The sequence below is a fragment of the Erinaceus europaeus genome, chromosome 6 (assembly GCF_950295315.1).
Source record: "Erinaceus europaeus chromosome 6, mEriEur2.1, whole genome shotgun sequence".
NCBI lineage: Eukaryota > Metazoa > Chordata > Mammalia > Eulipotyphla > Erinaceidae > Erinaceus > Erinaceus europaeus.
Genome location: NC_080167.1, coordinates 43,756,066 through 43,780,421, shown reverse-complemented (window position 1 = coordinate 43,780,421; position 24,356 = coordinate 43,756,066). Strand labels below are relative to the sequence as shown.

At 42.2% G+C, this 24,356-nt stretch overlaps 1 protein-coding gene and 1 long non-coding RNA gene across 4 annotated transcripts in view; one reads left to right on the top strand and one right to left on the bottom strand.

The window, feature by feature from the left end:
- The window catches only part of LOC132538913 (uncharacterized), a 200,284-nt gene extending 191,864 nt beyond the window's left edge, over positions 1-8,420 (bottom strand). The window contains exons 1-2 of one of the 3 annotated variants that reach the window (XR_009550231.1): positions 8,095-8,420; positions 6,932-7,323 (exon numbers count right to left, since the gene is read on the bottom strand). This is a non-coding gene — a long non-coding RNA (uncharacterized LOC132538913). Of the gene's footprint in view, positions 1-6,931; positions 7,324-8,003 lie in introns of all 3 variants that reach the window. The other 2 variants (XR_009550232.1, XR_009550230.1) reach the window with 2 other exon arrangements.
- Positions 8,421-8,538: 118 nt separating this feature from the next.
- AHCTF1 (AT-hook containing transcription factor 1) overlaps positions 8,539-24,356 on the top strand; it is a 62,304-nt gene continuing 46,486 nt past the window's right edge. The window contains exons 1-4 of the mRNA XM_007534581.3: positions 8,539-8,892; positions 18,700-18,827; positions 20,978-21,231; positions 23,041-23,221. Of these exons, the coding sequence (XP_007534643.1) occupies positions 18,707-18,827; positions 20,978-21,231; positions 23,041-23,221 (556 nt within the window). The 5' untranslated portion in view covers positions 8,539-8,892; positions 18,700-18,706. The remainder of the gene's footprint in view (positions 8,893-18,699; positions 18,828-20,977; positions 21,232-23,040; positions 23,222-24,356) is intronic.

Genomic DNA, 24,356 nt, shown 5'->3' with positions numbered 1-24,356 from the left:
TCTAGGTTTTGTGGCTTTGTTAGGAAGTATACCACCCAAAATAGAATTAAGGAGTCCTATAGGCTAGGAAAGTTCTCACCAGAGTTATGAAACTGGAGGGTTCACATTCCACTCCTGAGGTCTCTGGACACAATCCGAAGTGAAACATGACAAAGTGGTACTGCTTGCACTTATTAGGTTGAGATCAGTAGATGTAATATCATTTGGCATGAATTGAGAGAACCCTCAGGGCAAAGGAGATAGCACAATGGTTATACAACAGACTTTCATGCTATGGCTCCAAAGTCCCAGGTTCACCACCATAAGCCAGAGCTGAATAGTGCTCTGGTATTTCTCACTGTCTCTCTCTCTCTCTCTCTCTCTCTCTCTCTGCACCTCTATCAAGAATAAAATAGGTGGAGGGTAGATAGCATAATGGTTATGCAAACAGACTCTTATGCCTGAGGCTCCAAAGTCCCAGGTTCAATCCCCTGCACCACCATAAGCCAGAGCTGAATAGTGCTCTGGTAAAAAAAAAAAATAAAATAAAAAAAGAATAAAATAGGGAGTTGGGTGGTAGCGCAGTGGGTTAATCACATGTGGCAAAAGTGCAAGTATCCCGGTTCCAGCCCCCAACTCCCCATCTGCAGGGGAGTCCCTTCACAAGCGGTAAAGCAGGTCTGCAGGTGTCTATCTTTCTCTCCCCCTCTCTGTCTTCCCCTCCCCTCTCCATTTCTCTCTGTCCTATCCAACAACGACAACAAGAATAACTAAACCATAAAACAAGGGCAACAAAAGGTAATAAATAAATATAAACATAATAATTTTAAAAAATTTAAAGAATAAAATAAATACACACTGGTGCATGTGCTTCACACCATGTGCCCTTAACCTGCTGCGCTATCTCCCGACTCACATAACATATTTTTAAAAAGAGAGCGAGAACCCTCACAAGCCTAGAAATGAACCTTCCATATGACCTAGTAATTCCTCTTCTAGAGATATATCCTAAGGACTCTATAACACCCAACCAAAAAGATATGTGTACACCTATGTTCATAGCAGCACAATTCATAATAGCTAAAACCTGGAAGTGCCCAACAAAAAGATGAATGGCTGAGAAAGTTGTGGTATATATACACAGTGGCACACTACTAGCTGTTAAGAATAATGAACCCACCTTCTCTGACCCATCTTGGATGGAGCTAGAAGGAATTATCTTAAGTGAGATAAGTCAGAAAGACAAAGATGAGTATGGGATGATCCCTCTCATAAACAGAAGTTGAGAAAGAAGAACAGAAAGGAAAACTCAAAGCAGAATCTGATTGAGTTTGGAGTATTGCACCACATAAAAATCTCTGGGTGGATGGTGAGGGTAGATTTTCAGCTTCACTGTGTGGGGAGGGGGGGAGGTGGGGATAGGTAGCATAATGGTTATGCAAAGAGACTTTCATGTCTGAGGCTCCAAAGTCCTAGGTTCAATCCTAGCACCACCATAAACCAAAGCTGATCAGTGCTCTGGTAAGATAACATACATAAATAAATAAGAAGAGGGAGTCAGGAAGAGTAGAGATTAAAAAAAAGTCAAAGAATGTGACCACTTGATGCCAATATCAAGATGAAGAGTGGCAAGGGTTAAATTTGAGTCACTGGATGTGGCTGAGAGAGCTTGCTGGATGACGAATAGGGTAAAACTGAATGGTGGAGAGGCTGATGTGTAAATTGATAGAAATGATTAAGCAGTTGTGTTCCTTAAAACATGGACACCACAACTCTGAATGTGTATATTGTTGACCATTTTATTTTGTTGGCTGAACATATCCAGATGTTTTTAAAATTCAGTTGCTGTTTGGAGGAAATTTAAATGACCTTGAAAAAAAACTTAAATTTATTAACAAGAGAGAAAAGAGGAGAAAGTCAGAACATTGCTCTGGCATATGCGATGCCAGGAACCAACCTCAGGACCTTATACTTGCTTTATTCATGGAGCTACCTCCCAGACCACTTGAATGACTTTTTAATGATGGGTTCCATTTGACTGTTTATAGTAATATTGCAATGTGTGCATTTTGTTGTTTTTGTTGTTATAATAGTGGCATCTTGTTGACATATATTTTGTTGATGTACACCTCTGCAGACCTGTTTCACTACTTGTGAAGCATCCTCCTGCAGTTGGGGAGCGGGGGCTTGAACCTGGGTCCTTATTTTGGTCCTTACTCTTCATACTATGTACACTTAGCCAGGTGCACCATCAACTGACCCTCTCTTTCTTTTTTTTGAGTTATTGCATTCCAGTTTGAGGAAAGAAGGCCTGTAGAGTTTGAATCTGAGATGAAGACAGTTTTGCTGAGTAAAACATAGTGCTACAGAGTCTATAAGACTTAGATCGAGTCATGTTGCAGAAACACTACAGGATAAAGTGATATGTGAAAAAACAATTTCAGGAGGCAGGAGGTGACTTAGTTGGCAGAATGCATATGCCTTTTGATACCTCAGACCTGGGTTTGGTCCTCAGCACCATGTGGGAGTATTGGAGACATCAGGGCACTCCATGGATGGTGGAGATGATGGAATGATGTTTTAGTTTTTTCTCTCTCTCTCAAATTATCAGTAGAATAAAAATGGACTTTGAGGTGGCTCAACAGTATTGAGCATGCATGAAGCCTGAGGTTCATTCACTGTACTGCTTTTTAAAAGAAGGAGGAGGAGGAAGAGGAGGAGAAGAAGAAAAGAAAATCAAGTTTAGCAGGCTAGGTTGTGGCATGCCCAGTGGAGCGCACATATTGCCATGTGCAAGGACCTGGATTCAAGCTTCCAGCATCCACCTGCAGGCAGAAGGTTCACAAGCATTGGAACAGTGTTGCAAGTGTCTTTATTCATTTCCCTCCACCATCTCCTCTCTCTTTTAACTTTGTTATATTTGATAGAACAGAGATAAATTGAGGAGGGGGTAGAGAGGGAAAGAGAGGTAGAGAGACAGCTGTCACACTGCTTCATCATTCCTAAAGCTGTCTCTCTGCAAGTGGGGGCTGGGGGTTTGAACCCAGGTCCTTGTGTGTGGTGACGTGTGCACTTAACCAGGCGCGTCACCACCCGGCTCCCTATTCTCCCTCTCATCCCCCCTTTCCCCTCAATTTCTCTTTCCTATCAAATAAAAGAAAGGAGGTGAAAAGGGAGAAAGTAAAAGTGACTGGGAGTGATGGTGTTGTTGTACAGACACCAAGCCCTGATAAAAATGCTGATGGCAGTTAAAAACTAAACAAAATGAGCCCTACTCCAGAGGTTCCAGGACTGGGAGAAATACAGGTTTTATAGAGAATGGAGAGGGTCTTGCTGTCTTAGGGTTTATGAAGGCAATAGACAGTTACTGTTATAACCAAATTCTTTCAAAATTTGGTTGACTTTGAAAATCTCATCGTTAGGAATTGCTGTATCATACAAGACATCACCATAATTTATGTCCTTTTATGCCATTAACATATAGCTATATTTTATAAAGTGATGCAACCAGTTGCTTCTATTCTTTTATTTATTTATTTATTTATTTATTCCCTTTTGTCGCCCTTGTTTTCTTATTGTACTTATTGATGTCATTGTTGTTGGATAGGACAGAGAGAAATGGAGAGAGGAGGGGAAGACAGAGGGGGAGAGAAAGATAGACACCTGCAGACCTGCTTCACTGCCTGTGAAGCGACTCCCCTGCAGGTGGGGAGCCGGGGGCTCAAACTGGGACCCTTACACCAGTCCTTGTGCATTGCGCCACCATGCGCTTAACCTGCTGTGCTACGGCTTGACTCCCCAGATACTTCTGTTCTCCCTGGTCTAAGATTGAAGGTGATTTACTAATTCATAGAAAAAGTCATTATTAGAAGTGTATTAACAATTCAAGCCCACTGTTAAAATTCAATCAGGTTACCAATTTGAAGTCTTAAGTGCTTAGATTGAAGGAATATATACTCAGAACTATGGTCAATGCATCAAACAGTTTGAGACATTCAATCCATTTCCCCCCTCTCATATTGATTAAATAGTGATTTGTAAGGCTATAAGTTAATAGGAGCGTATATTAATACCATTCCTGCCACCAAAGGTCTGTTTCCCCACCCTATTTTATTTATTGGATAGAGACAGAGAGACACTGAGATGGAAGGAGAAAATAGGGAGAGAGAAAGAGAGACAATTACAGCATTGTTTAACTGGTGGGGACCCGAGGTTTGAACCCTGATCCTTGTGCATAATAACATGTGTGCTCAGAGGCTGTGTCATTGCCTAGCCTCAAATTGGTCTTTTAGGGACCAGGCAAGTAGCACACCAGGTAGAGTGCACACATTACCATGCATTCAAATCACCAGCCCCCACCTGCAGGGGGAAGCTCCATATAAAGTGGATCAATGCCACAGGTGTCTTTCTCTCCTCTCTATTCCCCTCTGCCCTCTCAATTTCTGTCTGTCCATCAAATAAAAAGGAAGGAAGGAAGAAAGAGGGATAAAGAGAACAAAAGAAAGACAGAAAGGAAGGAAGGAAGGAAGGAAGGAAGGAAGGAAGGAAGGAAGGAAGGAGGGAGGAGATGGTCACTGTGTCATGCAAACACCAAGCATCAGTGATAACCCCAGTAGTAAAAATAAGAAAATTAACTTGTTTAGTATCTTCTATGTAAATGAAATGGAAGCTTTTTCATAAATTATCTGTGGAGTGGGATTACGTAGTGCAATGGTTATGCAAACAGACTCTCATTCCTGAGGCTCCAAAGTCCCAGGTTCAAGTCCCTGCTTATGAAGCTTCCCCCTGAAGGTGGGGATCAGGGGTTTGAACCCAGACCTTGAGTATGATAATGTGTGTGCCACTGCCCAACCCATGACCATCTTTTTATACAAGCAGAACAAAGGGGGCCAAAAGTCAGCAATTACATAATGACTTGGGCAGTAGTAAGTCTGCTGTCATGGTTACATGACATTCTTCCTCATGATTATATAACTAAGTACATCCAGTCCTGGGCAGGAAAGACTGACTGACTCCATCTTATTATTTTATTTTATTTCTTTATTGGGGAATTAATGTTTTACATTCAACAGTAAATACATTAGTTTTTACATGCATAACATTCCCCAGTTTCCCATATAACAATACAACCCCCACTAGGTCCTCTGTCATCCTTCTTGGACCTATATTCTCTCCATCCACCCACCCCCACCCCAGAGTCTTTTACTTTTGTGCGATACACCAATTCCAGTTCAGGTTCTACTTGTGTGTTTTTTTTTTTCTTTTCTTCTGATCTTGTTTTTCAACTTCTGCCTGAGAGTGAGATCATCCCATATTCATCCTTCTGTTTCTGACTTATTTCACTCAACATGATTTTTTCAAGGTCCATCCAAGATCGACTGAAAATGGTGAAGTCACCATTTTTTACAGCTGAGTAGTATTCCATTGTGTATATAGACCACAACTTGCTCAGCCACTCATCTGTTGTTGGACACCTGGGTTGCTTCCAGGTTTTGGCTATTACACATTGTGCTGCCAAGAACATATGTGTACACAGATCTTTTTGGATGGATGTGTTGGGTTTCTTAGGATATGTCCCCAGGAGAGGAATTGCAGGGTCATAGGGTATGTCCATTTCTAGCCTTCTGAGAGTTCTCCAGACTGTTCTCCACAGAGGTTGGACCAATTGACATTCCCAGCAGCAGTGCAGGAGGGTTCCTTTGACCCCACACCCTCTCCAGCATTTGCTGTTGTTACCTTTTCTGATGTATGACATTCTCACAGGAGTGAAGTGATATCTCATTGTTGTCTTGATTTGCATTTCTCTGACAATCAGAGACTTGGAACATTTTTTCATGTGTTTCTCGGCCTTTTGGATCTCTTCTGTGGTGAATATTCTGTCCATGTCCTCCCCCTTATTATTTTATTTTATTTTATTTTATTGCCTCCAGGGTTATTGCCGGGGCTCGGTGCCTGCACTGCTACGAATCCACTGTTCCTGGAGACTATTTTTTTCCCTTTTGTTGCCCTTGTTGTCTATAGTTGTTGTTGCTGTCATTGTTATTGCATAGGACAGAGAGAAATGGAGAGAGGAGGGGAAGACAGAGAGGGGGAAAGACAGACACCTGCAGATCTGCTTCACCGCCTGTGAAGTGATCCCCCCCTGCAGGTGGGGAGCCGGGGGCTCGAGCCAGGATCCTTACACAGATCCTTGCGCTTTGTGCCATGTGTGTTTAACCCGCTGCACTACCGCCCGGCCCCCTCTAACTTATTTCTACCATTCAACACACCATTACATCATTCCTGTGTCACAGTGTGTGAGTTAGATCTTCAGGGAGGCCCTTGGCAAGAAGCACTGAGGTTTGCAGCCAAATCCCACAACAGCAATACTGGCTACAACCTTTAGGACCCACCACCAGTCACTTCCTGAACTTGCCCACCATTGTTGGAAGGGGTCTCCAGTGAGGCACTGTAGGTTGCCTATCATTTCCTTAAGTGGTAATGGGGATGGGTAACATTAGTTATGTACATCAGGTATGTACTTAAAGCACTCAGTGCCCAACAGAACACAGGCTCCTCCTTGGGTTGTTGTTTAGATGCCATCAGTTCTATAAAACTACCCTTCTTACCTGGTAAACCTCCTGATGTAGTAAGAGCAAAGCCTGGTGCATGAACTTGAGGGCATGGGCCACATATCCAGCCAATGCAGTGATTTGGGTTGCAGTCATGATTTATACCCCTTGCAGAGAAAATAGGGCCAAAGTATAAAACCACCAATGGGACCCCATAATATCTGGCTTTAACTATGTTCCACTTGCTGGGTCAGGAGTGCAAGCTTTCTCACACCATGGCAGGTAAGGAAGGGTATCGCTCAAGTGCACCTACCCATCTAGCTAGGAGCAAGCCCAGCCACGCATGATTGCCATAGACCAAGGGAGTATGCCAAAGCTTAGAGATGATAGCAAACACCTACCTGTTCTTGGAGACTGGGCTTCCAACTTCTGCACATAATTTCAGAACACATTCCATCGTTTCAGTTCCTCCCTGCTGCTCCTAGCATCTCACGGTCTTATCTGTAGCTCTGTGCCTTCCAAGGGAAGTCATGATTTGCTATTCCAGATGGTTTAAGGTTCCCACAGTTGTGTCATGTTGAACCATTGGCGCACAGTGAGAAAGACAGTTCTATTGGCATTTGTTGTTTTGTTGTTTGTTGTCTGACTACCTGTCAGCCATTCCCTGTGGCTCTATGGTTCTTTGGGTATATATGCCTGCCGTGGCAGCTCCATGCAAACCCAGTAGAATGAAATATCACCAGTTCACACAAAGGCGTATACCCAGTCTATTATGGTTTTGCACAAACATCATCTGTGGACCGAAAGAAACACAAGTTACTGGTGCAATCAATGGAAGAGCTCCACCATCAGGCAGAATGCATGTAAATTTATTATCTTTTGACACAAGCTTCCTGGGCATCAGGGGGCCTGAGTGATGGCACCACACACTCTGGGCTAGAGGCTCAGAAGGGACCACTTCCACCTGTAGATAGGTGGGTAAACTCATTATGGGCCACAGTGAAAGCACAAATGTGCCCTTCACCACCTGCACCACCGTGCTGTCACGTCACCCGGCAAGAAACACTTGCACTGTGAGAGGTTAGATGCTGGTAACCCACCCTGTAACATGTAGCTGGACATTGAGTTCCTTGGCCAAGGCCCATAACAATAGTGACCCTTAATCTTCCAGGCCATGCCCACTGTGATGTTTGTCCTCTAGTAAAAGTATGCCCTCATGATCACTTAACATGCTTACTCACAAATATGTTTGTGTGTATGTTTTTTTTTTTTTTAATGGGAGATACAGAGGGAAAGGTAGAGAGAGATGAGAACACTGCTCTGCTTTGGCTTATGGTGGTGTGGGGGATTGAAACTGGTCATTTGGGACCTCAGGCGTAAAAATATTTTTGCATAAAAAATAAAGCTTTCTCCCCAGCTCTTACTCATGATTATATAACTGGGTACATCCGGTCCTAGGCAGGAAGGTCCCACCTTCCTCTCTGGAGCAAAGATTATCATTCAGCCCGGACCACGGGACGTCAGATGATAGAAGGATAATTCTCCCGCTAAAAGAGTCAGTCACCTCGCGGGAAAGCGAGTTGGGCGGATCACGCCCCGCGCGACCTCCGGCGAAGACTACCATTCCCGGCACTACGTCTGGGTAGGTGCACGCCACTGGGGCGGTTTGGCGCGCGAGGAATTGTGGGATTCGTAGTTTTTTCTTCTTTGGGCTCCTCAGACGGCGGGGAGGACCTGCTTTATGCAAATAGCCAGCCCTTCCCGACCCTGCCTTCTCTTCCTCCTTTTCCCATCTCCTCCCGCCCCTACCTTTTTCTCAAGAGTTTGAAAATTCCCGCTGAGCTTGCGGCCCGACCCTGGAACACTCGCGAGAACTCAGGTCTGCGCTGCGATCTCCTTTCCTTCTCTCCACCCTCTCGGCCCTCCCCCCCCCTCCCCTTCCCTCCCCCGCCCACCCCCGCCCTCCCCTCCCAAGCGTGTGGGACTGTCTGTCCGTCTGCTCTGGGAATGCGTAGAGCTGGGCTGGCGCTGTCGGAGCGGGGCCGGGTCGTGTCGCGAGGGGGAGGACCCGGAACCGCGCGGCGAGTGGCGTCCGCGTTGTAGTCTGTAAGCGGCCCGCCGGCCTGCAGCAGGAGCTGGCGCGCGAGGGGGTGCGGGTCTGAAGTGGCCGGGAGGTCGCGAGCGGAGGCCGGCAGCCGGGAGCCGCTTCCCGCGGGGCGGAGGTGTGCGCACCCCGACTTGCGGCGGCCCCGTTTCCCGGGAGATGCTGTGACGGCTCCGCGCGGGAGGAGCTGCTGTCGCGCCTCGCCTGGCGCCCCCCGGGACTCGGCGGCCGCGGCGGCTCGGACACCCGCCTTCGCAGGTAGGGGGAAGGGAAGGGAAGGGAAGGGAGCGCGGGGCTGGGCCGCGCGGCCTGGCGGGAGCGTCCGCCCGGCTTCCTTCCTCGGGCCCGGGCCGCGCGGCGCTCCCCGCAACGGGCCCAGCCGGGCTGCGGGGGGCAACGGCTCACAGGCTCGTGGAGCTGCGGGGCGCGGGGACGCCAGAGGGGCGGCGGCGGCCGTTGCAGACTGGCAGCAGCGAGCTCCGAGGGCGAGTTATGTAAGTGGCTTCTGGAATGATGGGCGGCACATGGCTGCCGGGAGGCGGCGCGGCGCCGGGGTTTTCTCGCCGTTGTTCTCCGATTCGGTGGGAGCGTTCGCGGGCTTTTCTCCGAGGCGGCGGCCGGCTGTGCGGGTCCGGCTGCCCTCGGCGTCTGTGTCTGGGCGCGGCCGCGGTGAGCCCGGGCCGGGCTGGCGGGGGCTGCGCCCGGCGATCCCCACCCAGCGCCGCGCATCGATCGGGGACATGTGGAGCGGGCGCCCGCTTGCCGGCCTTCCCCGCCTGCAGAAGCGGCGGCCGCGCACCTCGTTTCTCGCTGGCTGCTGGTGGAGGGGCCCGGGTGCTGGGCACCCAAAGCCCAGCTGCGATTGGGTAAATGAAAGAAGCGTTATTTATGACCCTCCCCCTGGTCGGCAGTTTAAGAAGTGTTTGGAAGAACCTGGGGCCTTTAGGATAAAATATTAGTGTTGGGCCGGGGAGAGCACAGTGGTTATTGAAAAGTCATATACCCGAGACTCCGAGGTGCCAGGTTCAGTCCCGACCCCTACACCACCACGCATCAGAGCTGAGTGACGTTCTGACTTAAAGAGAAATGGGGAAAAAAAAAAAAAAATATATATATATATATATATATATATATGTATATAAGCTCTAAACTGTTTATTCTCAAGATGTAGTAAGGAGTTGGCAAAACTTCCTTCGTGAGCGTTCACGGACGGATCTGCCGGGCGCAGGAAGTAGACAGGAGGTTTAATTTGGAGGATTTGACCCGGGGTGACAAGCCCAGATCGAGTTAATGCTTGAGGGATGCTCAAGTGTGTTAAGTGCTGTTAGGAAGCCTGCATTTAAATGTCCGTATGGTATTTTTATTATTTTTATTTTTTATGTTAGTGTCACCCATAGGCAAAATAGCAGTTCTCAGTGAAGGAAAAAAATTGGGGTGGGGATATAACATAATGGTTATGCAAAGAGACTTTCATGCCTGAGGCTCTCAAGTCCCAGGTTCAATCCCCCACACCGCCATAAGCCAGAGCTGAGCAGTGCTCTGGTAAAAAAACAAACAAACAAAATTGAGGTGGCTCTGCAGCCATCTAGAATGGGTATATCTTGATTCAATGAGAAATGAAATATTACTTCTAATTTCCTCCAGAGTTTCACGATTTTCCTAGTTGTGAAAATGTTCAGGAATCCCCTTTATTTCTTGTTTCCCCTGCAGAGTGAGGTTTAACTTTACCCGGGTTGGGGTAGACACTACAGTAAATCCATTCTACTTACTGTCCACATTCAGTCCACAGATTTAGGTGTAGCTACTTTAGAACCATCCCCAATCCCTGGCCATTTTGATGTTCCATTACTCATGTCCTTTATCCTGGAGTTCTATCTCTGCCTTCTTTAGGCCCCAAATTTCAAATGCCACCTCTCCTATGCAATCCTTTCATTTTAAGCTTCCTCCGGTGGGCGGCCAGGCTGCGTCCTACACTTGGCAAAGAAAGCAGTGTGCTATTGAAGTGAGCTGTTTGCCAGCCCCTCTTTCATTTTTCTTTTCCTCCACTTTTCTGGAGGTATGTCAGTGAAGCATTGATTTGGGTCTGGTATTCTAAGGACTGACGACTGTATCTCCATATAGAAAGTGAACTCATTGAGGTGCTAGTCGCTCCTCAATTATCATCCCAATATGTTTTAAAAGTATTTTAAGACTTATCAGTGCTTGAATTTGAGTTTAAAAGAACCAGCGCTAATATGCTTACTTTCGAGTCCACTGGTAGTCCACACTATCATAATGTTCAGTATTTTTAAAAGTCATAAAGAGTAAAAATGAGCACAAAATGTTATGTAGAAATATTTGTTCATTGTTGTTGCAAGTATAATTACTGAACATTGAGATTAGAGTTTTCTGCAGTGGACTTGAACTGCCTTTTCTGGATGTGTGTATTTCTTATAACTTCTGTTATATCTTTTCTGCTCAATTTTACAATACTTAACAATAATTGGATTTAATACTGAGGGTTTGTTTTTTTTTTCCCTTTTTAATAAACTTTAGTCTTGAGTTGATAGCAAGGTGAGTGGAAGTAGAGAGTTCCCAAGGTCCCATTCATGCTTGGTTTCTCCCATTATCAATATCCCTGACCAGGGCTAGTTGTACATATGCTACAGTGATGGAGCCACAGTAATGCAACATTATCACGCCAGTCCACAGTTGACTTGGTTCCCTCTTGGTAGTGTTCATTCCTTGGGTTTGGAAAAAGGTATAATGACATGTATCCACTATTTTAATATCACTTGGAGTGTTCAGACTGCCCTAAAAATACTCTGTGCTACCTTCACTCCTCCCTCTCCCCTAGCCCTGGCCACCACTGACCTTTTTCTTGATAGGTTTTTTTTTTTTAAAGCATGAAGCAATCCATTTTCTTAATGCACTACAGTTTCTATATTCATTCACCTACTGAAGAACATCTTGGTTGTTTTCAGGTTTTGACAGTTAAGGTAAAACCATTATAAGTACCCATGAGCAGGTTTTTATGTGGACATATATTTTCATGAATGAGAGTTCCCAGTTAGGCAACAACCTACAAATTTTATGTCATGTTTCCAGTTCCATTCAGTTCAAAACGTTCTGTTATTTCCTTTTTGTTTACTTTTACCCAGAGATCTTTTAGAAGTGTTATTTAATATCCAGTACTTGCAAATTTTCCAGTGGTTTGTTAGTGATTTTTCTTTCTCCCTTTCTCTTAGTGTTTTAGTTACTAGCACAATATAGTGAGAGAACCAGAGCATCACATTTTAGCTGGTGATCAAACTTGGGACCTCACTTTTTTAAAAAAATAATTTTCATTTATAAAACGGAAACACCGACAAGTCCATAGGATAAGAGGGGCACAATTCCACAGTTCCCACCACCAGAACTTGGTATCCTACCCCTTCCCTTGATAGATCCCCTATTTTAAAAAAATATTTATTCATTCCCTTTTGTTGACCTTGTTTTATTGTTGTAGTAAATCCCCTATTCTTTATTCCTCTGGGAGTATGGACCCATGATCTTTATGGGGGGTACAGAAGATGGAAGGTCTGGCTTCTGTAATTGCTTCCTTGCTGAACATGGGCGTTGACAGGTCAATCCATATTCCCAGCCTGTCTCTCTCTTTCCCTAGTGGGGCAAAGCTGTGGGGAAGCAGGGCTCCAGGACACATTGGTGGAGTTGTCTGCCCAGGGAACTCTGGTTGACATCATGGTATCAGCACTTTTTTTTTTTTTCCTTCAGGCTTATTGCTGGGGCTCAGTGCCTGCACTACAAACCCACTGCTTCTGGAGACCATTTTCCCCATTTTGTTGCCCTTGTTATTGTTGTTAGATAGGACAGAGAGAAATGGAGAGAAGAGGGGAAGGCAGAAGGAGAGAGAAAGATACACACCTGCAGACCTGCTTCACTGCTTGTGAAGTAACCCCCATGCAGGTGGGGAGCTGGGGGCTTGAACTGGGATTCTTATGCCATTCTTTACGCTTCGCGCCATGTGTGCTAACTCACTGCACTACTGCCTGGCCCGGGAACCTCAGATTTCTGAGTTCAGCACCTCCCAAGCCTTTGTTAATTATTTCTCATTTGATTTCATTATGATCAAAGAACATACTTAATGTGATTTAAATCCTTTTGAGATATATGATTCAGAATGTAGTTAGTCTGCCTTGGTAAACTTATTTTTTAATTACATCTCTGTTTAGTGATTGCTTTAATGTTTATTGTGCATGCCCTTTAAAATAGTTGTAGCCTATTGTCAGGCAGCATTGTGGCATTTAATATGTAATAGAAGGCTCAGAGGTTCCAGGTTCAATTCCTAGATCTATTTGGATAGCCCTTCTTTGTGATTCTCATCTTTTGTTCCGTCAACCCGAGTCTTTTTCTGTGTTCCCTGCCGCCTTCTCTGCATGACCTGGATAATGTAGTAAGCTGGGACAGTCACAGATCTTACTTGTTTGCCTTCTCCCAAGGACCAGTTTAGTGGAGTGAAATTAAGATACTCTAACTACTGGGACTGTTTGAGCCAGTACTGCTACATCATTGTATTTTTTATATTAAAAGAAAAGGCTTGGGGCTGGGCAGTGGCACACACCTACTTGAGCACACATGTCACAATACATAAGGACACAGGTTCAAGCCCTTGGTTCCCACCAGTGAGGGGAAAGCTTTGGAAGTAGTGAAGCAGTGCTGCAGGTCCATCTCTCTCTCTCTCTCTCCCCCCCCCCCGTCTCCTTATTCTTTAAATTTCTGTCTCTGACAAGTATATATATATATATTTTTTTTTTTTAAAAAGAAAAGCTTTAAAAAGAGGCTCAGTCTAAGAAATAAAACTTAGATTTCAGTGGAAGAGACTGTCATGCCTGAGGCTTCAAAGTCCCAGGGTCAATCCCCTGCACCACTGTAAACCAGAGCTGATCAGTGCTCTGGTTAAAAAAAAAAAAAAAAAAAAGATTTCATTTCTTAAAAATGGTTTCAAAATCACACCCTTCCACGGTGTGGAAACTACTGGAATTAAAGCTAAATGTAGCATGCATCTCTGTCTCCTAAGAAGTTTCAGTCTAGTTGGTTATTTTTTAAAAGTTTTTTTAGTGTTTATTTATTCCCTTTTGTTGCCCTTGTTGTAGTTATTGTTGTTGTTGGATAGGACAGAGAGAAATGGAGAGAGATGGGGAAGACGGGGAGAGAAAGATAGACACCTGCAGACTTGCTTCACTGCTTGTGAAGTGACTCCCCTACAGGTGGGAGCCCCTGGGGGTTCAAACTGGGATCCTTACACTGGTCCTTGTGCTTTGCACCACGTGCACTTAACCCGCTGTGCTACTGCCCTAGACTCCCAGTCTAGTTGGTTATAATGCAAAGAGGCAGCTATGCAGCATGGTAAGTGCCAAGGTAGGGGCAGTACTAACTTAATCAGGAACAAATAGGAGACTCATAATTTAACCCAGGTTTGAGGTGTAGTGCTTGAGATAAGGGAAAGTTTCTTGAAGAATTGTCTTCGCTTTTTTTTTTTTTTAAATATTTATTTATTGCTTTTTGTTGCCCTTGTTTTATTGTTGTAGTTATTGTTGTTATTGCTGTTGTCGTTGTTGGATAGAGAGGACAGAGAGAAATGGAGAGAGGAGGGGAAGACAGAGACAGGGAGAGAAAGACACCTGCAGACTTGCTTCACTGCCTGTGAAGCGATTCCCCTGCAGGTGGGAAGTGGGGGACTTGAACCGGGATCCTTACACTGGTCCTTGCGCTTTGCACCACCTGCGCTTAACCTACTGTGCTACCGCCTGACTCCCTTTTTGCTTTTGATGAGATGAATCCAGTAGAATACAGGATTTAGATGTCTAAGATTCCCCTGGACTGAAATGCCCAAGCGAGGTTCTGACTGTTTCATAAGGCATAATGCAAAAACAAAGCACAGTTATTGTCTTAGCTAAATCCTAAATGTTTATAAATATGTAATGGAATCATTAACCGAGAGAGAAAGGAAAAAGGAAAAATTTGTAGCAAGGGGAGAGAAAGATTGTTTCATTTTGGAAATACTGGGTTTGAGGTATGTTAGGCACATCTGTCATATATAGAGAAGTATTACTGCTGTCCTATGCCTTGGAAAGAATTGTGTGTTGGTATCATATAATTTGAAACTAGGAATTAGTGAGGTAAAAGGATATAGATGATAGAAGATCTGGAACTAGAAGATTGGAATTGCCAGGTCAGAAGATTTAATCATGTAAAATAAAAATCTGGTGATAGAGCCTCTAAAAATAATTGGGCTTTATGCTCCCATAAGGGCATATGGTAACAAGTGTATTTCCCTAAATTGTATGATGATTTGGCATTTTCTGGATTGTTTTATTATTGTTGTTGTTGTTGTTGATATCGTTATTAGGACAGAAATGGATAGAGGAGGGGGAAGACATAGAGAGGGAGAGAAAGATAGACACCTGCAAACCTGCTTCACTGCCTGTGAAGCGACTCCCCTATAGGTGGGGAGCCGGAGGCTCGAACCGGATCCTTATGCTGGTCTTTGCTCTTTGCGCCACATGCACTTAACATGCTGCGGCTGCGCTACCACCCGACTCCCTATTTTCTGGATTGTTAGCGGGTTTTAGTTGATTGACAGCTTCTAAGATTACATAAATAGCTCTTGTATTCAGAATTTCGTTGTTTTGGATTTTTTTTTTTATAAGAACAAAAATTCCGAGTCATAAGGAGCAGATCACCTCACATTAGGGTCACAACAAATATAAACAGTAATAACATTGTATTTCAGACATGTTATATACACAGGTTATTAAAAAGTTAATTTTAAAAGTAAATATTTCTGAATTAAAGCTTTTAATTTTATAAAAGTAGAGTAAAGGCAGGAGATGCTAAATTTTAATAATTCAAGTTAACATTTAGCACAGCAGTTTATTTCTGTTGTGAAGTGGTGAATTGTTCTAAGAAAGATCAAATAAGTGTCTGTTCAACTGTTGCTTTACCAGAGGTTTTAATTTAATATTATTTTTCTTTATTTCCTTTTTTTTTTTTTTTTTTTGCCTCCATGGTTATTGCTGGTGTCTGCACTATGAATCCACTGCTCCTGGAGGCTATTTTGTCCCTTTTGTTGCTCTTGTTTACCGTTGTTATTGCTGTCATTGTTGGATAGAACAGAGAGAAATGAAGAGAGGAGGGGGAGAGAAAGATAGACACTTGCAGACCTGCTTCACCACCTGTGAAGCGAGCCCCCTGCTGGTGGGGAGCAAGGGGCTTGAACCAAGATCCTTACATGGTCTTTGTGCTTTGTGCCATGTGTGCTTAACCTACTGCGCCACCGCCCAGCCCCCAGGTTTTAGTTTTATATTGGCTTTCATCAGTAGAGAATGGTCTGGGCCCAGTGTTAGAATTGAGTAACTTGCTGGGTAACCTTGTACCTGGAAAATCGTGCCTGGGATCACTTTCCTGCCAGAGATACTCCTTTGGGCTTTAGTAGCCTATTCCCCAAGAAGGCAGAATATTCTAGAAGATGACCCTTTGCTGGAGGCCTAGATGTAGAATTGTCCTAGCGTGTATTGACAACTCCAGAAATTTTTAGTATTATTTATTTATTTCAAAACCAGGTCTGCTTTTTCATTCAATAAATGAAGCAGAGGGAGAAACACCTCTGCGCTAGAGCCCAGTCCCAACCCCCACGGTGCCATAGTCCCTTCTGTGTGGTTCCTGGGTCTCACATGGCAAGCAAGACATTTGCCATACCTGGTTTTAAAAAAAAAACAAAAAACTTTCTCTCCAGCCCTAAAAGTCTTTTTCCATTCTATTAATTTATTTTAATGCGGGGGGGGGGGGGAGAGACTGAAGCCTGGCTTAGTTCTGGCACATGCTGGTATTGGGGTTGAACCTGTGACATTTGGAGTCTCAGGTATACAAGTCCTGTACTCTGCTGACAGGCTGAACTACTCCTTTGTTCTAAAGTTGTATTTCTTACCCTTTCATTCCTCTCAAAACTGAAGGGTATTGTAATAATACTCTGGCTTTTTTGTTTTGAACTAACCTTTATTATGTATTGCTTAATGACACAGACACAAAACATACACTATGTTTATTCATCTTGTACATAATTTGAGGAGGGATGTGTAACATGTGTAGGTAACTTATTCAGGTAATTGATGCAACTTTGCTCTGCCAATGAATGAGTTCTTTGGAAGTAATCAGCAAGTTGTAGTGATAACTTTGAATAAATAATTGACACTTTCTGGTTTGAAATATCTAAGTATGCTTTTTATCTACTGAATTTCTGTGATCTTGTGTCTAGGTTGTCTATTACTGGACTATATATCATTGTTTAAATTACTGTAAGTGCTCTGCTAGTTAATAAAGCAAATTCTACATTTTCTTGTTTTGTTAAAGAAAGTTGCTGATAAGTTCTTGTGTATAGCTCTTTTAAGTATATCCATATATAGTCATCTACATACATGTAAGTAACAGTCTGAAATAAGCCAGTATGTTTATTTATTTATTAGGAAATTGTTGGTTTATAGTTGCTAGTAAAATCCAATAGTTTGTACATGCATGACATTTCCACATAACAGTACAACCCCCAGTACTTCCTCTTCTGCCATCACATTCCAGGACCTGAACCCTCCTCCCCACCCTAGAGTCCTTACGTGGGTACAATACACCAACTCCAGTCCTAGTAATGCTTAGTGTTTCCCTTCTGTGTTTGCTTTATTTAAACCCCGTGTATTAAGTATTATGATTGCTATGTAGTCAGTATTTCTAGTTTTCCCATGTATTTATCATTCCGTGTGTGATGTGTCTCTACCAATCCAGAACATTTTTTTTTAGACTATTAACCTCTTCCTTTCAAAAATATTACTCACTTATTTTATGAGAGAGAAGTCAGCAAAAGCTCTGTACCAGGGATGAAACTCAGGTCCTCAGGTATCCAATGCCTGGGCTCTGCCTCAGCCACCTCCCTGCCACAGACCCACCCCTTTCTTTCCTTTTCCCTTTGTCTTTTTCTTTTTTCTGGGTAGACAATAGACATGGTCAGAATGAACACTTTCCTTATTCTCTGCCCTGCACAATGGTGTTTCCTTTATCTTTCAAGTTTGGGGGTTGGGAAAGAAGGCACTAACTCTTAGCTCTCTCATTCCTAAACTTTATCTTCTGCTTCTGTCTGCTCAAAACAGAAAAAGGTGGATTTGGTAGCTATCCCTCAACGTCCCATTTCATCCAGAAGTCTGCCTTTTCATGCTTGGGTTTATCTACTCAGTTTTCAGAGTGACTTTGTTTTGGTGTCTTTGTCAAGCTCAGGGTTTTCCACATGTACTCTACTGCTGAACTATTGCCTTGGTCCTAAGATATGATTGTACTGAGTCTAATTAAAGATGTACTAGGGGTGGTGGAGCACGTGGTTGAGCGCACATGTTACAGTTTGCAAGGACCTAGGTTCAAGCCCCCAGTCCCCATTTGCAAGGGGAAAGCTTCACAAGTTGTGAAGCAGTGCTACAGGTGTCTCCCTCTCCCTCTCCCTCTCCATCCTTTCCCTCTCGATTTCTGACTGTCTCTATCCAATCAATAAAGATAATAAAAAAAACTTTAAAAAACGATGTACTAGACTCACCAGTTTTACTGCAGTAGCATATATATATAGTTTGTGTTCATCTGGAATATAGGTCAGATGGTATAATTAATTGCATAGAACCAGTTTTTAAAGAATTTAAAGAATCATGTATAGCCTCAGGACATTTGCCTTAATACTTACTAAAACTGTTTGGGGAATTTTTTTTTCCCAGAGCACTGCTAAGCTCTGGCTTATGGTGGTACAAGGGATGGTACCTGAGACTTTGAAACCTCAGACAAGAGAGCTTTTTTGCATACTATTATGCTACCTACCCCCTGCCCAGGAAAATGTTTCCATAGCAGAGAATAATACCTTAGACCTGATAATGCATAATAAGTATTTTATTTGGTTTTTTTTGTGTGTGTGTGTATGTGGTTGCTTTTTTCAAGTTAGGCAAAGTACAGTACAATGCATCTAAATATGTCTTAATAATGTTCTTTTAAAAAATATATTTACAGTGGAAGTATGCGAGACTTAAGAGCACAAGTGACTGGTGGTCTGCTACACTTCCCAGAAGTGACTATTCAGGCACTTGGTGAAGATGAAATAACATTAGAATCTGTACTCCGTGGAAAGTTTGCTGCAGGTAAAATAATGTCACTGGAAATTTACTCATTTGATTAAGTTGTAAGGCAAATAATCATGTGTTCCTGTTTTTGTGAAAGAGGAAAAATAACCTGGTTACTGTGGTCTTAGGTAAGTATCAGCTGCAAGTGTAGTGGCTACATACATACTACACTTTGAGTGAATCTTTTTAAGGTTATAGTTTTGTTTTCCTGGTTAACACCATATATTTTACACCTTTTGGTATTGAATCTCTACATTCTGAATACTATGCAACTCATTTTTCTTTATGATCTGTACATTTTATTGGTAGAGTTAGAGACTAAACAGTCTTAAGAGTACAAAGGTCTGATTGTAGGCCTCTGGGTGATACAAATAAGCAGAAAAATGTGTCTCTTATTCATTGATCTGAAAAAAACCTGTAGTTTAGCTAATATAATACTGCATGCAGAAGACTATACTAGAGGGGCCATTAGCTATGAGTAAGTCTAGTGACATTGTCAAAAAATTTCTGAAAACTAATGGCTAGTTCCTCCTCATCAGAAGACAATGCATGCACACACATTATCAGGCACTTCAGTCATTTACATTGCTACTCTAAGAGTGCTTAAAACATGCCAACACTATAAACATTTCATTGAGGTAATAATTCTAGGTAGCTGAGAACAAACAGGTTAATTAACTTGACAGACTGCAGGTGGCAATAGTGAGCTTGGACCCTGTGTTAAAAAGTCAAGAGCAAGAGCAGTTCCCACTTGGCTTGCTGTTTCCTTAAGTGTATCCTAGCTACTTGGATACATGGTGGGTGTTTCAAGTTTAGTAGAAAATCATCTCTTAATTTACTCAAAAGAAAATTAAGGATCTGTTCGTGATTCTTCTGGTTTACTTGCCTTCCCATATATTAATCATCAGCAAGCAAATCCTTTTAGTTTTGTCTCTTAAGAACAGTGTCCAGTCAATCCATTTTTTTTCTCTGTTCATGACCACCAACCAAGCATAAGGTATCATCTCCTTGCTTATACTCTTTCCTCTTATTGTCCATTTTCTGCTTAGTCACTGGAGTAAAACATTCACCAACCAAACCATATATGACAGAGCTGTGTTCTGGTCTCATAAGAATAAGGGGTATGGGGACCATGTGAGTAGAATGTGTGACTTGATGAAGCTCCAGGGTTGGTCCCTGCACTGCCTGTGAGGGAACACTGCTCTGTCGTCTCTCAAAACAAACAAACAGCAATGAAAAAGTTTCTTTCCTGCTTAACACTCTCCAGCTATTTTACATTGCGTGTACAATAAAATCCAAATATAACTAGTAAAGAAGAGACCAGATGGGGTTCTGATAGCCCTGTTATGCTGGTTATGTCTTTTCATTTGAATCTTAAAACTCTCAAGAATGAATTCGTGTTATATTTTTCTTTTTTTAATCTCTTTTTATATGTTGTATTTATTTTCCCTTTTGTTGCCCTTGTTTTTTTTTTGTTTTGTTTTTGATGATGTCCTCATTGTTAGATAGGACAGAGAGAAATGGAGAGAGGAGGGGAAGACAGAGAGGGGGAGAGAAAGATAGACACCTGCAGACCTGCTTCACCGCCTGTGAAGTGACTCCCCTGCAGGTGGGGAGCTGGGGGCTCGAACCAGAATCCATAAGCTGGTCCTTGGCTTCCTGCCACGTGCACTTAGCCCACTGTGCTACCGCCCGACTCATTAGAAATATAACACATATTTCTAATGAGTATAGTACTAAGTTTAACTCTTAAAAGTATTTTTTTATTTGACAAAGAAACAGATGGAATGGGGAGATAGAGGGAGTTAAAGAGACAACTTCACTGTTTCACTGCTCATGAGGCTTCTTCCCCATCTGTTGAGAACTGGGGGCTTGAACCTGGGCCTTTGTGCATGGTAGCACTGAAACTATAGAAAGGTTTAGTTGCCTAATTTGTTTGTTTTGGGTACCAGTGAGTAGGTGAGACACTATTTTTAAGTGTAGAGCAGACTTTTACTGACTGCTTGATTTATCTTACTAATGTGGAGACCTCTCTGTTCTATAAATGCTTAAATTTTAGTTTGGGGTGTTTGTTAAACATTATGTGGTAAGTTGTATTTTTGTTGTTGTTTTTGTACATACAGTATAAAAATAAGTAACATTCTGTCTTTTTTTTTTTCCCCCCCTAGGGAAAAGTGGACTTGCTTGCTTAGCTTGTGGTCCACAACTTGAAGTAGTAAACTCTATAACAGGAGATCGATTATCTGCATATAGATTCAGTGGAGTGAATGAACATCCTCCTATAGTTCTTGCTGTAAAAGAATTCTCTTGGCAGAAGAGAACTGGTCTGTTAATTGGATTGGAAGAAGCAGAAGGGAGTATTCTTTGTCTTTATGACCTTGGTATATCAAGAGTGGTTAAAGCAGTTGTTCTTCCTGGAAGGGTAGGTATTGTTTAATATCTTACTAAATCTTATGTGGGCGTTCTGCTTTCAAAAGTCAAACCTCTTACTGATTACACTGCTCTGTTCACTTTGTGAAAATTTACTGAGTTATATGTTGATAATTCATTTACTTTGCTACTTTTCAAGGTAAAGTTCAAATTAAAAGACTTAATACTATCAAAGGAACTTATATTTAGGTTTTAACGTTCTTATTCTTGCATACAAGATTAAGTGGAAATACCATGATGTATAGTATTCTAGTACTTTGTATAAAAATATTCATCTGGGGGGGTCAGGCAGTTCTTTTAAGTGCACGTGGTGCGAAGCACAAGGACCAGAGTAAGGATCCAGGTTTGAGCCCTGGCTCCCCACCTGCAGGGGAGTTGCTTCACAGGTCTGCAGGTGTCTTTCTCTACCCCCTCTTTCTTCCCCCTCCTCTCTCCATTTCTCTCTGTCCTATCTAACAACGACGACATCAACAAGAAAAACAATAACTACAACAACAATAAAACAAGGGCAACAAAAGAGAAAATAAATAAAAATAGGGAGTCGGGCGGTAGCGCAGCAGATTAAGCGCAGGTGGCACAAAAGTGCAAGAACTGGTATAAAGATCCTGGTTCGAGCCCCTGGCTTGCCACCTGCAGGAGAGTGGCTTCACAAGTGGTGAAGCAGGTCTGCAGGTGTCTGTCTTTCTCTCCCCCTCTGTCTTCACCTCCTGTCTCCATTTCTCTCTGTCCTATCCAACAGTGACAACATCAGTAACAATAGTAACAACTTTAGCAATAAAACAAGGGCAACAAAAGGGAATAAATACTTAAAAATTAAAAATATAAATAAAAATAATAAAAAATATCCATCTGAATTTTTTTCTCATCTCCCATTGTCCCCCTGATGACACTGAGGATATGTACAGCTTTTTATTTATTACTGTGGCATTCTATTCCTTTTGTCTGTTTGACATTCTAGCTCTGGAACTATATGGTAAACATGTCTTAATGTTATTTAAGAATTGAAAAATACATATAAATAATGGAATCATGGTTATTCATTTTAATATGTGTATGCCTCTCATGCCAGTTTAACCGGTAACAGTTTTATTTTTATGTGATGCCAAGGATCAAACTCAGGCCCCCTCACACATAGGAAGCATGTGCTCTACCCCTGAACCACCTCTCCTATGCATTGTGCCCATTTTATTTATTATGTATGAGGGAGAACAAGACACTATTCCAGTGTCTGTAGAGTCCATTTATTTTGTTTTTCTTGCTTTTATGTAGTATTGTGGATCAAACCCACTATGCAGTTAAGGCCTCAATAATTCAGCTACACTTGGTTAGCTTTGGGGGTATTTTATCTTCAAACAGGTATAATCATATATAGTCCAATGTAAGAGGGGTTTCCTAAGTAGAAAATGAACCATTCAGTGCAATGATTGGCATATTATAAGTTTCCAACAGTCACCTGTTATTTCAATTGCATGATTTTATTTATTTAGTTATTTCATGAGGGCACCATTTAGGTTGTGCAGGGTATTGAACATGAGACTTTGGAGCCTCAGGCATGAGAATGTCTTGCATAACCATTATACGATCTCCCTTGCCCGGCATAAGTTTTTAAATGTTGAAATAATGGTGTAATCTTGTTAATCTGAAGATTTTATTGTTATTCAGATTTATAAGAATGCCAGTTTGATTCTGTATTAGGAATTGTATAAAGCTATTGTAACAACTACTTTAAACTTCAGCCCTCCCCCCATTTGTTGGTTATATTATCTTTGTAGAAGGCAAATCATGTGTTTTGCATTTTTAGGTAACGGCTGTTGAGCCTATAATTAATCATGGAGGCGCCAGTGCAAGCACTCAGCATTTACATCCGAGTTTGCGATGGCTATTTGGTGTGGCAGCTGTGGTAACTGATGTTGGACAGATCCTTCTTATTGACCTATGTTTGGATGACTTGTCGTGCAGTCAGAATGAAGTAGAGGCATCAGGTAATTTATCGTTCCTTCTTGAAACTAAAAAATTGAGCTCTTGATTACTGTAATAAAGTAGATGAATTTTTTTTTTTTAAGTCCTGACGAAGTTTTTTACACAGATATTTCTTTATCTTTGTTCCTTTGATTTTTTTGGACCTATAATGTCTCATATTATAAATAATGTCTTGTGAAACTTTTCCAAATACAATAGTACTTCTTAAACATCTTTCTGTATCAGTAGATGTAGAATTTATTTTGTTCTCTTGAATAAGTCTGTAGCATAACATTGTATGAACTATTTTTTGTCACTCTGGAAAATAGATGATATAATGTTCACTTTCATCACTTTGGGGCTGAATTTTTCTTTTAGAGACAACACTGGAGCCTCCCCTAGTACTGTCATTCTTTCTTCAGTAATAAGTTAGAGGCAGTGGTCCAGGAGGTGGCACAGTGGTAAAGCTTTGGACTCTCAAGCATGAGGTCGCGAATTTGATCCCCGGCAGCACATGTGCCAGAGTGATGTCTGGTTCTTTCTCTCTCCTCCTATCTTTCTCATAAATAAATAAATAAAATCTTTTTTTTTAAAAAGTAAGTGTAGAGAACAGGAAGGAACTTGTGAGGTTTTACATACTTAATGTCTTTCATGCATCTTTCTTTCTTCTGTTGCTAAAATGTTGAGTTTTTCTTAATGAAAAAATTTGCATGTAGTCTGAGTCACCTCTTCTAGAATTGAGTAGCTCCTTGGATTTCTGACACTGTAAGGTGTCGGGTCCATTTTATATATGTGTGTGTTTTTAAAGATTTTATTTATTTATTTATTTATTTATTTATGAATGAGAAAGATAGGAGGAGAGAGAAAGACCCAATCATCACTCTGGTACATGTGCTGCCGGGGATCGAACTCAGGACCTCATGCTTGAGAGTTCAAAGCTTTATCACTGCGCCACCACCCAGACCACTCATTTTATGTTTTTGTCCCAGAACTGAAACCCACAATTTCTGCAAAGGGAAAAATTAGGTTGTTCTAAATTTAAATGAAAAATGCTACAAGTACTACTTAGGGCATTTAAGAAAGTGTTTGATATATACTATGAGATCTATAAAAGTCACTCAATAATTCGGGGTCAGGCTGTGGCACACCCAGTTGAGA